Genomic DNA, 12,433 nt, shown 5'->3' with positions numbered 1-12,433 from the left:
CTCAGGCCACCCCCCTGGGGCCACTGCTGCAGGGTCACTTGGTGTCACTCTGGCTTCAGCCCTCCCGGAAGGGCACCGCTATTGTGATTGCAGGGTCCCTGTGTCCTTCCTCATCTCCTGAAGTTGTCCTGAGTGGTGACACCTGTGTAGTCTTTCCCGAGGGGACGTGAGCCCCAAGGGCAGGGCAGCCCCCTGTTCCCATCCTTCCATCTCCCCGGCGGGAGGGGGTCTCCCCGGTTTTTCGTGCACGTGCCAGGTGCCCCCCGCCCCCAGCCAGGATTGGAGCCTGGCCCCCGAGCCCCGTTTCTCGGACCCGGTCCTGCTGTCCTCCAGCACCTGCGCCTCCTCCTGATGTCCCCAGGCCTGGGAGCCAGCTCAGATGCTTGCCTTGGCCTCGCTGGTGACCAGCAGAGGAGCCCCGGAAGCGTCCAGGAAAGGACAGTCTGGCGTTCCTTGCGGCCGAAACCCACGGGGAGCATCTTGCCATCCCCAGGGCGTGTTGAGGTTTCTGGCATGTTTTACGGGCCTCTGGAGCTTCTTCCTGTGTCCAGGCAGGAGCGGGACCTGGGCCTCGCCTCCCGGGGGCCTCACATGGCTGTGGGGAAGGCTTGGTCCCCACAGGCAGCCACGGGCGGCCCCAGCGTGCTCAGGGCACCCTGTCCCTGTGCTGAAACCCGGGGTCGGGTTCCTCCCCAAGCCCCAGACTTGTGTTTCCAGCGCCGACTTGGCTCCTCTTGCGATGTCTCGGAGGCCCTGCACACTCAGCTCCCCCCACCCAAGCCGGGCCCTTCCTCGGGTCCCAGGGGTGTCAGCTCAGCTTCCACCTGCTCACCGTGAGCCCCCCGCCTCCCCCACCTCTCCCCCCATCCCCCTCCGTGTCCGCAGGCTGCCGGGAGTGAAGGACCCGGGGCTGAGCCTCCCCCTCCCTGACCCAGCAGGTCCCTGGCCTCTGCCTGCTGTGTGGTCCCCACAGCACCCGGAGCTGAGCCTGTGGCATCTTTCAGGCTGTGACTTCCTGTTTCAGGGTCGGAGCCAGAGTCCTCCCGGCCCTAAGGCCCCTCCGTCTCTGCTCCTTAGCTTGTCTGTCCCCCGACTCGAGTGACATGCTGGAGGCAGAGGTGCGATTCCACCTGCCTGGCACAGACGAGGCGCTCGGGATTCAGCCAGTGAGCTGGGTGATGGCGCTGCCGCCCCGCGCACCCCCACAGTGGACCTGAATCCCCTGGAGAGGCCTCGGCCGATCTAACAAAACCTGCAGGTGTATCTTCATTATTTATTTATTGTAAATACGAGCTTTGCGTTGTAGGCTACATGCCAGGTCTAGAAGCCAGTCGATCCTAAGTGGGTTTGTATCGCTTTGTTTTGCCGAGACGCCAGGGGCCTTTCCCGACGGGGAGGGAAGCATGCATGTCCACGCCCGGGAGGGATGAAATGACGCTGACATTCTCAGGCGCGCGTCTCCTTTGCCGCCTGCTTTTAATTAGCGGCACTTACTCAGCACGTCTAGAGATGCCAGAGGTGGCTGACCTGGGAAGGGCGAGGGAGGGAGGGGGCCTGGCTGGGGCACCAGAGGAGGGCAGCGCCCTGTGCTCAAGACCCAGGATGCCTTTGGGACTTTATTCCGTTGATCCCAGAGCCGCCCCCTCCCGGGGGAGAAGAGGCCCGAGGCTGGCCCCCCGACAGGTGCTCCCACCGAAACCATCGCTCCCGCCCTTGTCCTGTCCTTCCAGAGAAGCGGCCCATTCAGGCAGAGCAGACACTTAGCAAACCACAGGCGCTGAAAACAGAATTAGGCGTAGGGACCACGGTGGCCGTGACGAGCCGCCAGGTCAACTGTGCTCGACCGGGAGTCCAGGCAAAGGAAAACCAACTTATTTAAATCAGAGAAGTGATGAATGGCTCAGCGGGTTAAGGACCCAGTGTTGTCTGCGTGAGGATCCAGGTTCCATCCGTGGCCTTCCTTGGCGGGTTGAGAATCCGGTGTTGCCATAAGCTGCAGGTCACAGATGAGGCTTGGATCCTGCATTGCTGTGGCTGTGGCGCAGGCCTGCAGATGCAACTGTGATTCCACCCCTAGCCTGGGAACCTCCCTGTGCTGCAGGTGCCACCATTTAAAAAAAAGTGACGAATGCTCATGGTAAAACCAAAAGCGAAACCCCAACAGCACAAGACGGTCTGCAGCAAAAAGCGCAGTTCCCTTTTGCTCCTGGGTTCCCGGCTGTCGTCTCGTTCGAAGGTGACCGGTGTGGACGGACGCCGCCTGACCTGTCCAGAACCTGATGCATCCTCGCATGTCCCCCGAAAGCTTCAGGGTGCTCCAGCGTCCGGGGACCGTCGTTCCTTTAACCAGACCATCCTTGTGGTGGTGGTGGTTGGGCTGATTTTGTTTGTTTTGTACGTTTTTTTAGCCGAACCCTCTTCTGATGAACAGGGTCATTGTTTGCAGTTTTTCCTTACTGTTAACTGAGCCGAATCGAACGTTCTTGTAATAGGTCTCTGGTCACTTAATGGTGGTCAGCCGAGTGGGTACAGCGATGATAGACAGATAGACAGACAGACAGATTGGTAATAGCTGATAGGGAAGGAGGTAGATGACAGGCAGATGGAGTCCCAGCACTGTAGTTGCGGCTTAAAGCCTTTGTGTGTTGGTTACTGTGGATGCGTGTGTATGAATTTCACTTTTGTAGCTGTCGTCAGCTGTGTGCCCCATGCGGTGCAGTGTGGCGGCCCCGGGGCCCAGCTGATCCCTGTCTGAGGAGCGGAACAACCTGGGCGGGCGTCTCGTGTCCGCGCCCCGGCGAGGAAGCAGACTCCCAGCCGGTCCGTCTTTTCCATTGGCTGATCCGCAGCTTCGAGAAACTCTAGAAGGTGTTTACTGCGCCCGTCTGGGAGCAAAGGGACAGACCTAAGGGAGGTTCGCAGCAGGGCGTTTGCTTACCCATCGCCCTGGAAACCCTGGAGCCCCAGACCCCTGCGGCTGGAGCGGGGGTAAGACGCGCACTGTCAGTTTCAGGTACCTACTCTTTCTGGTGTTGCGCCTTCTGAGCTCGTGTTTTGTGGAAGCTTGTGCTGTCCTGGTTTTAGGGGGCTTGAGCCGGACTGCGGTCTTCAGATTAGATTTCTTCCCTGTGGATCCGTGAGCAGAATGAAAAGCCCTCCTTGTCCAGCAGACAGACAGACAGACAGAGCAGGCAGGTTGGGGGTCTGGCTGTCACCCTCGGCAAGGGGTTTGGTAGCGTTGGCTAATTTTAGTTCTGAACATGCAGCAAACGGGGAGGTTCCGTGGTGCCAGTGAACACATTCCACTTTGTAAGAGACTTCTCAGTAATTACTGTCGCTCACTGCTGAGAGGTATCGGTACTTTTGTAATTACGCCATCTCGCTAATGGGAGATGAGCTTGCCTTTCCCCAAAGAAGCTGTTCTGGGGGTATGAGGGTAATTAGGATAACTCCATGCCTAGCAGATGTATTTTGCAATTTGAGAGGGGAAATTTTATCTACAGAAACATATTCCTGACTCTCGTACTTGAATAAGAGGCATAGCTCTGAACATCAGCCCGGCCCTGGCATTTCGAGGGTGGCGCTGGCTGCCTGCGCTGTCCGGGCTGGAAGGAGGGTCTGAAGGTTGCCGTCCTTGCTTGAAATCTCTTGGCCTCTCGAGACTCTCTCTCAGCTCCTCGAATTTCAAGTTCTTCTCAACTTCTGTCACCTTCCCCCGTTTATCTTGTTCTTTCCACCCTTGCCTCCACCCCCCACCAGCAGCACCAGCTGGTGGGGCGTGAGCAGGTGGGTGCTGACCGGGGTCTGCCCTTGCCGATGAGATGCTGCTGCTTCAGGCGCAGCCCCAGGCCCCTGCCCCCAAAGAACCCCAAGACCTGCCCGGCCCCGTCTCGGGCGGGACATCCGCTGAAGCCGGATGACAGTGAATATGTTACCAAGGTGGAGAGAAAGACCTTGCACTGGCCTGAGGGCGGACCTGGGGTGTTTGATGGGATTCACATTGAGCGGCTCTGACGGTGGCAAGAGGGAGGGAGAAGGTGGTGGCCGGGAGGTGCCACGTCACTGCCCTGTCTCTTGGTCGCATCGTGCAGCCCCCTCTGGGCAGGTGCAGCTGCACACCTGGGTGGGCCTGTTTCTGGGGCCTGACCTGTCAGCGTTTCCTTGCATTTCGGACGTTTTACTGCAGCCACCTGGTGCCTGGACAGCGAAGCCAGACTTCACGGAGAAGGGAGGGGGCCTCCCGGGGCGGACGGCAGCCGCACGAGGGCCCTGTCTCGTCACCTGTGACCTCTCCCTCTGCGGGGCATGAGACGCTGGTGAGACGCCGAGTGAGGGAGGGACGCGCAGGTCATCATTTTCCCTCGGTGTGTCTTTTGAACTTTGCCTCTGCAGTAGCTTCAGGCCCTAGAGAAGTTGCAGTAATAACACCAAGAACCTCTAGATTCGTTGCCTGGATCCCTACTGCTAGCAGGTCCCGTTTTTAAGTTTTACCGCTCCTGTCTGCACGAATCTAGACAGACAGGCACCCGTGTGTGAGGGTGAGGGTGACAGGTAGCGAAGCCCAGAGCAGGTATCAGAATGGGGCTGCGAGCTCTAATGAATGTGCCGGGGTCCACCCGCAGCCGTATTCGGAGTCCTCCTGGCACTGTGTGTGAGTTCGCTTTGTCCGGCTCAGGAGCCCTGGAGCACAGGGCGGCCTCTGCACTGGTTTTCGAGTCTCTCATTTCCTCTCATGTGGGGTTCGTCCAGCCTCTGCCCAGCCTCTGTCATGTGTGCGGTTTGTAGGGAGTTTCCTTGGGACCCCATCAGGTTGTCCCTGGTGGGGTGACCCCAGGCGGCTGTGTCTTTCTCTGGGCAGGAGTTCAGGACGCTGGTGAAGATGGTTTGTCCAAATATCTCCAGTGGTGATATTTATGACTCATGTCTGCTGAGTCTCTCCATCGGAAAGCTAGTATTTTTCCCTTTGGAATTAAAAAGTAATTTGGGGGACATTCCCGTCGTGGCTCAGCAGAAATGAATCTGACCAGCATCCATGAGGATGCGGGTTTGATCCCTGGCCTTGCTCAGTGGATTAAGGATCTGGCGTTGCCGTGAGCTGTGGTGTAGGTCACGGACGTGGCTTGGATCCCATGTTGCTGTGGCTGTGGTGTCGGCCGGCAGCTACAGCTTCGATTCAACACCTAGCCTGGGAACATCCATATTCCTCAGATGCAACCCTAAAAAAATGACCAAAGGAAAAAAAAAGTAATTTAGGGAGTTTCCTGGTGGCACATCGGGTGGAGGGCCTGGCACATTGTCACTGCTGTGGCTCTGGTCGATGCTGTGGTGCATGTTTGATCCCTGGCCCAGGAACTTCTGCATGCCTCAGGTGAGGCCAACAAATACTTTTCTAGAACAAAACACAGTTTAAAGGAAGATCACTTGAAACCACGTTCACATGCTTCTCTCCCGCCGGCTTCCGTCGCCTGGTTTTGTGGCGCGCTGATGCTGTCTGCTGATTCTGGGCCTGTCACGCGGCGTATCTGAGCTGGCCTTGGGCTTTGAGGAGGAGCCCCTTCTCTCCCAGCTGCATGTGTACGTGTTTGTTTATTTGTCGTGAGGACACATCAATCATCTTATTCCGTGGCTTTGCAGTCGCCGTCGAAGCCCTTCCGGGCCGGCTCCCGGTTCCCGTGACACGTCCTCATCAGACCCCGACCTCGCATCCTAGCCCAAGGGCCCCCTGCCGGGCCCTCAGCGTCCTTGGCCATCAGGCCTGGGGAGTCCTTTCTTGGGGGCTGTCCTGTAACCCGGGGGCTGTTTAGCCTCTGCCACCAAAGGACAGGAGCACCCCCACCCCCACACCAACCCCGTCCACGCTGTAGCCCAGCCCTAGCAGGTGGGCAGGCCGTGATGGGGCCTCTTCTCTTGAGGACCCACTGCCTCTCACTGTAGGGAGAAGCTTTGAGCTTCTTAAAATACAAACCACGGAGGGAGCGTTTTCTTTACCAGATGTGAGGATTCGTACGAGAAAGGTGGGTTCGATTCTTCGAACAGATTAGGCAGGAAGTCTTCACACGTGCCGGCTTCTTCTGGCAACGCAAGACTGAAGGCGCCGAGGTGTAGTTAGGCTTTTTCTAGGAAGCGTCTGGAGCCCCCACAAAAGTCAAAGAGGGTGGGGGCCCCCCTTGGGCCCCTTGTCCAGCCCACGCAGTCATCAAGCCTTGCCCACTTCTAATACTGTTTTGACCTGAATTCCAGCCATCGTATCATTTCTAAGTATCTTAGTATGTTTATATAAAAGATGGTGACTTTTGGGGAGTTCCCGTCGTGGCGCAGTGGTTAACGAATCCGACTAAGAACCATGAGGTTGCAGGTTCGATCCCTGGCCTTGCTCAGTGGGTTTAGGATCCGGCGTTGCCATGAGCTGTGGTGTAGGTTGCACACGCGGCTCAGATCCTGAGTTGCTATGGCTCTGGCATAGGCTGGTGGCTACAGCTCCGATTCGACCCCTAGCCTGGGAACCTCCATATGCCATGAGAGCGGCCCAAGAAATGGCAAAAAGACAAAATAAATAAATCAATAAATAAAAGATGGTGACTCTTTTTTAACAGGACTGTTGATATCCCTGTGGCACCTAATTCCTTAAAACCTTTAGGAGGCGTTTGGTATTCCAATAGGAATTGCATGGGCGCTGCACGTTTGCAGCCCCGATGCCCCCAGTTCTGCTTGAAGGACATGGCCGCCCCGGGAAGGGCTTGGCTTCGGGGGTTTGCTCTCACCGGGGCCTCTGATCTTGGTGGAAAGGCCCAGCCTCGGGCTGCCCTGAAGGGATACCTGCTCACCAAATGCTGCCACCTGCCCCAGCCCCGGCAGAGCTGACGCTGCTCCCGGGTCAGCAGGCCTCACTGGGGTCATCTGGTTGACCCCTGCTCCGGGCAGCCCGTGCTATAGCCCAACCCCAGCAGGTGGACAGGCCCAGAGGCACTGGGGCCTCTTCTCCTGGGGACCCATGCCTCTCACTGTGGGCTTTGAGCTTCTTAAAATACAAGGCTCCTCGCTCCTTAGACCGGAAACAGTGTAAAGTTCCGTCGAGGTTGTGGAGCCGAGGCCCGAGATGAGCTTCCTGCCTTTTCCGGACTGACGCCTGGACGGAACCAGGGAGGGTGATCTTCAGGCACCGACCGCCCTCCGAGGGGAGGGGACGAGAGGCGTCGCTCCGAAATGGTCACTTTTGGAGCTTTTTCCTGTGACGGGGATGTCCATGCGTTTCTCGAGTGACACCTTCAGCCTTTGCGACAGCCCCTCCGTTTGGGGTTAAGGATGTTGGGGTCAGAGGGGTGGCTTGCTTGGGATTTTGAATCCAGGACTGGCAGGTGCCACAGCCCGCACCCGCCCTGTTGACCCGGGGTTCTCTTCGTGCTCGATGCATTTAGGCAGCTGGGGTGGGAGTGGGTGGGGGGCCGCACAGAGGTGGTGCTTTGTAAGTCTCGTGAAGTGGGGAGCCGGTGGTTCCCAGACGTTCAGGGGACACGGCCCCAGGTCCACTGTGTTGCTTAAATTGCATTTTAAGCAAGAGCGAGGGTTCTGCCCAACGCGTGGCCGTCGTGGCCGTTCTCGGAAGCGTCTCCCTTAGAGATGCGCTACACCCAGCAGCTCAGCCTAAGGAAATAACGCGACCCCCGCACAGAGACTCGTGTGCAGAGGTTTGACAGGCTGCCCTGTGATGACAGGGACCGTTGAGAAGCCACCTGATGGGCAGCACTGGGACAGCAGCCCCTTCAACACAACTGTGTGACGAAATCCTTCACAGGCACTGAAGCATCGAAGAAGCATAATGACCTGGTGGATGTTTACGATGTAACGAGAAGCTCCACAGCCTATTGCCAAACCGGGTGTGCCATCTGAGCCCAATCGTGTCCCTGTCGATGTGCCTATTTTTAAATACAAGTGCAGGAAAATGCTGGGCGGGCCCGCTCTGGATTGTATCAGCAAGTCTGGGAATTGTCAGTGACTGGCAAGTTTTTCCTTTGTCCCTTATGCACTTTCCAAATACATTACTATGAAAACCTGGAAGAAAAAACTAATGTGTCTGTGCCCTCGAGCAGCTCAGGTTTGAACAGTGGAGGTCCGTTTGTAAATGGATATTTTTCAGTAGTGACCGCTACGGGGCTTCTTAGCTTGTGGCTGATTAAATCCACAAATACAGAAGGCTGACTGTATACTCAGATTAATCCTCACATTTGCCAAGGGTCCGCTGTACACGTGTGTGTGTATGCATGTGTTTGTGTGTGTGTGTGTGTGGGTGTGTGTGTGAGAGAGAGAGCGAGAGAACTTCCACATTCTGTGGTCCTGCCCTCCTGACTTAGCCCATCCTGGAAGCCGCCGCCCTGTCCTTACAGGAAGAGAGGGGCACCCACAAGCCGCCTCCACCCGAATCAAGTCCTTCCCTCGACTTCTCAATCCGCCGGCCTTCACAGCTCTCGCATGTGTCATGGTGCAGGCTGGTGGACGGACAAGACACCTGTCGTATTTTGGGGTGCTCGTGGCAGAGACTTGCACCCCCCCCCGCGTGATCCCAACAGCCCACCTGTAATACCAGGTCCTAGAAGCTAGAGGGAGCCTTGCAGACGATGACATCGGGGTGCCGGGTGGAAGGAGGGTCTGAAGAGGCACCAGCAAGACACTGCTGCACCGGGAGAGCCAGATGAAGCTGCCTGTGCCCCAGGAGGAGGAGAAGCAGGTGTGGTGGGAGTGTGGTCAGTGACTCCCACGGCTGGCTCCCCACCCCCCCGCCCGCCCACCACCATGGGACGACAGGCAAACAGCAGAAACTGGGGAACGAGCCTGGCAGGGCCCCTGGAGCTGCACAGAGGAAGAAGTGCAAAGCCACGTTCCTGCGGCAGCACAGGGCCTCCGCTGACCCCCAGCAGCCCCGCAGCCAGACGCTGCTGTGCCCATGTGCTCGTGCCCATGCTGAGGCCCAGAGAACTGCCGAGAACCTTGGCTCAGCTCCACGGAGTTGGCCCCCTCTTGGCCCTTGGATCACAGCCTGGTTTCTCCTGCAGTGTTTACCCCTGTGTTTAGAGAAGGCACCCAGAGTTACCGAAAAGCCTAGTTTCCATCCTCGCTTTGAAAAATGCATTCAGACAGGACCCAGAGAGCTTTTGAACTGAGAAGTTGTACGGTGATGAAGCGCTGAGACAAAGCTGCCGGAGCGCCCTGGCTCAGACTCCGCGGGCTCTCCAGGATTCTCTGCAGGCTTGGGGCCCGTCTGCTCTCCCAGCCCAGGCACCCAGAGGCCACTATTCCCCCAGGGACCGCCTGCCCCACTGACAGCCCGGGGCAAAGAGCTGAGAGCATTTTACCTACTGTCTTATGGGTTGATCTCAGCCCAAGTGAGGAATCTATGGAATTCCCACAAGATCCCAAGCCCGCAAGACCGCGGCAGGGAGGGCCCAGTGACTGAAGCAGGAGTGAGGGTGGCAGCAGGGTCGGGACCCCCACCATCTGTTGGGGACCACGAGACAAGAAGCCAGGATCCCGAGTGCAGGGTGAGGCCATGGAGATGATGGCACCTCCACCCTAATTGTTCTTTACGCCTTCCTTCCAGTTTGCAGGGAGCTTGTGCTTCTCTCTGCACGAAGCGGAAAATCGACAGGGGAGCTCCCGGAGGGATGGAGCCTCCCCTTAACTGCTTCGAGGCTTTAGGACAGGCTGCGGTGCCAAGCCAGCCAGAGGGCTGGGTAGCCTGGCAGAGCCTTCCTGCCCCCACTGACTCTGAGAGGCTCTCAGGCTGCCGAGATTACCATGGCCCCTTTAGTATTACTGCTTTATTTTTTAAAATCACTTTCTTAATTTCCTTTGTGGTGGGGAAACGGAAATTGCGGATTCAGCGGTTGGCCTTTCCTGTTCCCGCTGCATCTTCCCTGTCATGAGGCTGCTTTCTCGGCACTGCAGACCCGAGGGGGTCGTGGCATCAGGGCCCTGGGCCCACCCCCGCCCCTGGTGTCTCGGGCCTTCAGCGGAAGCCTGCCTTGTCCCCAGCTCCTTGGCCTGTCCGAGCGCAGCGGGGGTTGGGGGGGCAGGCAGGCACAGGTGGCTGGGAGCTTTCCAGGGGAGGCTCCCATTAGCCCTTGCCAAGCTGACACCGTAGGCTAGTGCTGCTGTCCAACCCCTTTTACAGACCAGGAGAGTGAGGCCAGAGGTGGGGTCGCTCAGCCTGTCCCCACAAGCTAGTGGGTGCTGAGGCCAGATTGCAGGGGGTCTGACTCTAGAGCAGTTCAGCAGAAGCCCCACCCGGCCAAGGCGGGTCACAGATGATAGGGCCACAGAGTCAGGAAGTGGCTGGGCCTGGCTGGCACCGCGGGGTCTGCACGCCGAGCCCCCACCATCCCGGCAGGACCCACGTCTGTGTGTTCCCTGGACACTTCCCCCGGAGGCACTGGTGCCCTCGGTGGAGATGGGCTCCTGGCTGAGCTGTGTGTTGCTGGGTGGAGGGAGAAGCATCTGCGTCCCGCCCTCGAAAGCTGCTCTCGCGTCTCACGCGGGAACCTTGGTCTGGACCCCGCCTCCTTCAGCCGAGGCCCCCTGCCCTGAAGGCTGAGATAGAGAAGCCTGATTTGCCCCCAGAGCGAGCCCCAAAGCGCCCAGGGCTGACAGAAGGGGTTGCGGACCCAGTGCAAAGTGCTCCTTTGGCAGCTGTGGGCTTTGGAGGCGCGCAGAGGCTTTATGTGTCCGTAACAGATGTGGGCTCTGCAGCCCCTCCGTGCCCCCAGTTCGAGGTGGCTCGTGTGCTTGGCGGCGTTCTTGGTTTTCTGTCTTGGGGTTGGTTTCACCTGCGGTCCGCCGGCCCTGGTGAGGTTGGGAGGCAGCTGGGCAGCTCTGCGCCAGAGGCAGCGAGGGCAGTGCGCGATGCGGGGTCCTGTCCCAGGAGCCTGTGTCCCTCTGTGTCCCTGTCCCAGGCCTGCAGCCCGGGCCCCGCTTCCCCCACCCCCACCCCCACCCCCAGCAGGTCCTGCCAGCTGGCGGCTCTGGGAGTCTGAAAGCCGGGGACATGGCCGTGTGACAAAGCACATCTTAGATTTTAATACTCGCTCACACTATATATAGCCCTCTGGGGCCTGGCCTCGGGGCAACAGAGAAGCGAGGAGAGCGTTTAACGCAAAGTGCAGCGGGGCCGAGAAGAAGGTTTAAAACTGGTGCCACAGCTGACGGGGGGGCAGGCAAAGGCCCGGAGAGGCGGGAGGTGCACTCGCGTGTAACTTCGGCCTCCTAGAGAAGGGGGTGTCCCTGTCATCGCGGATAAGCTCGCTTAGCAGCTGGGGAAGGAAGGAGAATGGGGGACCCGCAGGCGTGGGAAGCTGCGCTGGCGCACGCGTAGGAGATGCGTGGGTAACACCGTCCCCATGTGTGGAAGGAATTGTGTGAATTCGTGTGTATTTTCCACATTCGTTCTTCTTTTATATTAAAGGCATTTGTTCTTACAGAGTTTTTATCTAGAGGCCATGGGGTTTGTTTTCAGACTCAGTCGTGTCCGCTGAACCTGAAGATTCAGGGTTTTGGAGCCGTAGACCTGTCACCGAGTGAAACACAAACTCCGGAAAAGACAGGGGGGGGGTTTGAAGGTGGATGTGGGTCGGAAGCAGGTCCCTCAGTCCTGATCCAGCCCGGGGGGGGGGGGCGCCGACTAGGAGGTGACGTGCTGGGCAGGAGCGGTGACCCTGCCCCCCGGAGAGCTCTGTTCCCGGGCCGCGCCTGCCTTCCCGCCAGCTGCGTGAGCTCTGAGTCAGCTGGGGACAGTCTTTGTGGGAAGGTGCCACCCTTGTGGGACCACATCCCAGCACCTCGCCCTCTCCTGCCAGACACCTCGCTGTGGAAATAAACACTCAAAACCACCAGGAAAAGGACAGAGAGCACGCTGGAGCCAGGCCTTGGGACCAGCTGACACTCGGGCCACAGGTGCACCAGCTCCCAAGTTGCACGTGGCAGCAGGTTGCAGGGCTGCAGGATTCTAGGAGGTTTGGCAGAGGCCGAGTGCAGAGAACACACGTGCTCAGGCTGAGCGTCCTGCTCCTGGTTCGCTGCCCCGGGAGAAAGCGAGCCCGGATTCTTCTGGAGTATCGGTCTGAGCCGCGTGTTGTGGTCATGCTGTCATCACCTCCTCCCGGGGCAGGAGCGCCGGTGGGGAAGGATTGCATCAGGCCCGGGCCGGGGCCTGATTGGTCCCCAGCGGCTGGGTTCCCTGCGGAGCCGAGTAGGAACGTCCCCACTGCCCAGACCGCCTGCCCGCCAGGGTCCGTCCCCACCGCGGCCGTCTGGAGGGGGCCCTGCCTGCCCGGGACAGTTGGGAGAGGCTGGGGACAAACTCCCCTTCGAGAGGCAGTCCCGGTTTAAAATGCCAACTTGCTCCTCTGACTGCCTTTTCCGAGCTGTTGAGGTAAGATTTTTTTTA

The 12,433-nt window shown here is 58.7% G+C and overlaps 1 protein-coding gene across 24 annotated transcripts in view; it reads left to right on the top strand.

The window, feature by feature from the left end:
• The window catches only part of GRB10 (growth factor receptor bound protein 10), a 160,258-nt gene that overhangs the window by 111,376 nt on the left and 36,449 nt on the right, over nucleotides 1-12,433 (top strand). The window contains exon 1 of one of the 24 annotated variants that reach the window (XM_084974071.1): nucleotides 2,886-3,013. Coding sequence is in view for 1 of the 2 variants with exons in the window: in XM_021101964.2 (XP_020957623.1) it covers nucleotides 12,377-12,418 (42 nt within the window). In the remaining variant the exon portion in view is untranslated. 24 annotated transcript variants of the gene reach the window in all.

This window comes from Sus scrofa, chromosome 9, assembly GCF_054392235.1.
Source record: "Sus scrofa isolate SSC_HxYL_T2T_F1_AM1 chromosome 9, Sscrofa_HxYL_maternal_Yorkshire_Landrace_v2.0, whole genome shotgun sequence".
In the NCBI taxonomy this organism is placed as follows: Eukaryota; Metazoa; Chordata; class Mammalia; order Artiodactyla; family Suidae; genus Sus; species Sus scrofa.
Note: the sequence above shows the minus strand (reverse complement) of the source record. Positions and strands in the feature narration are given on the sequence as shown.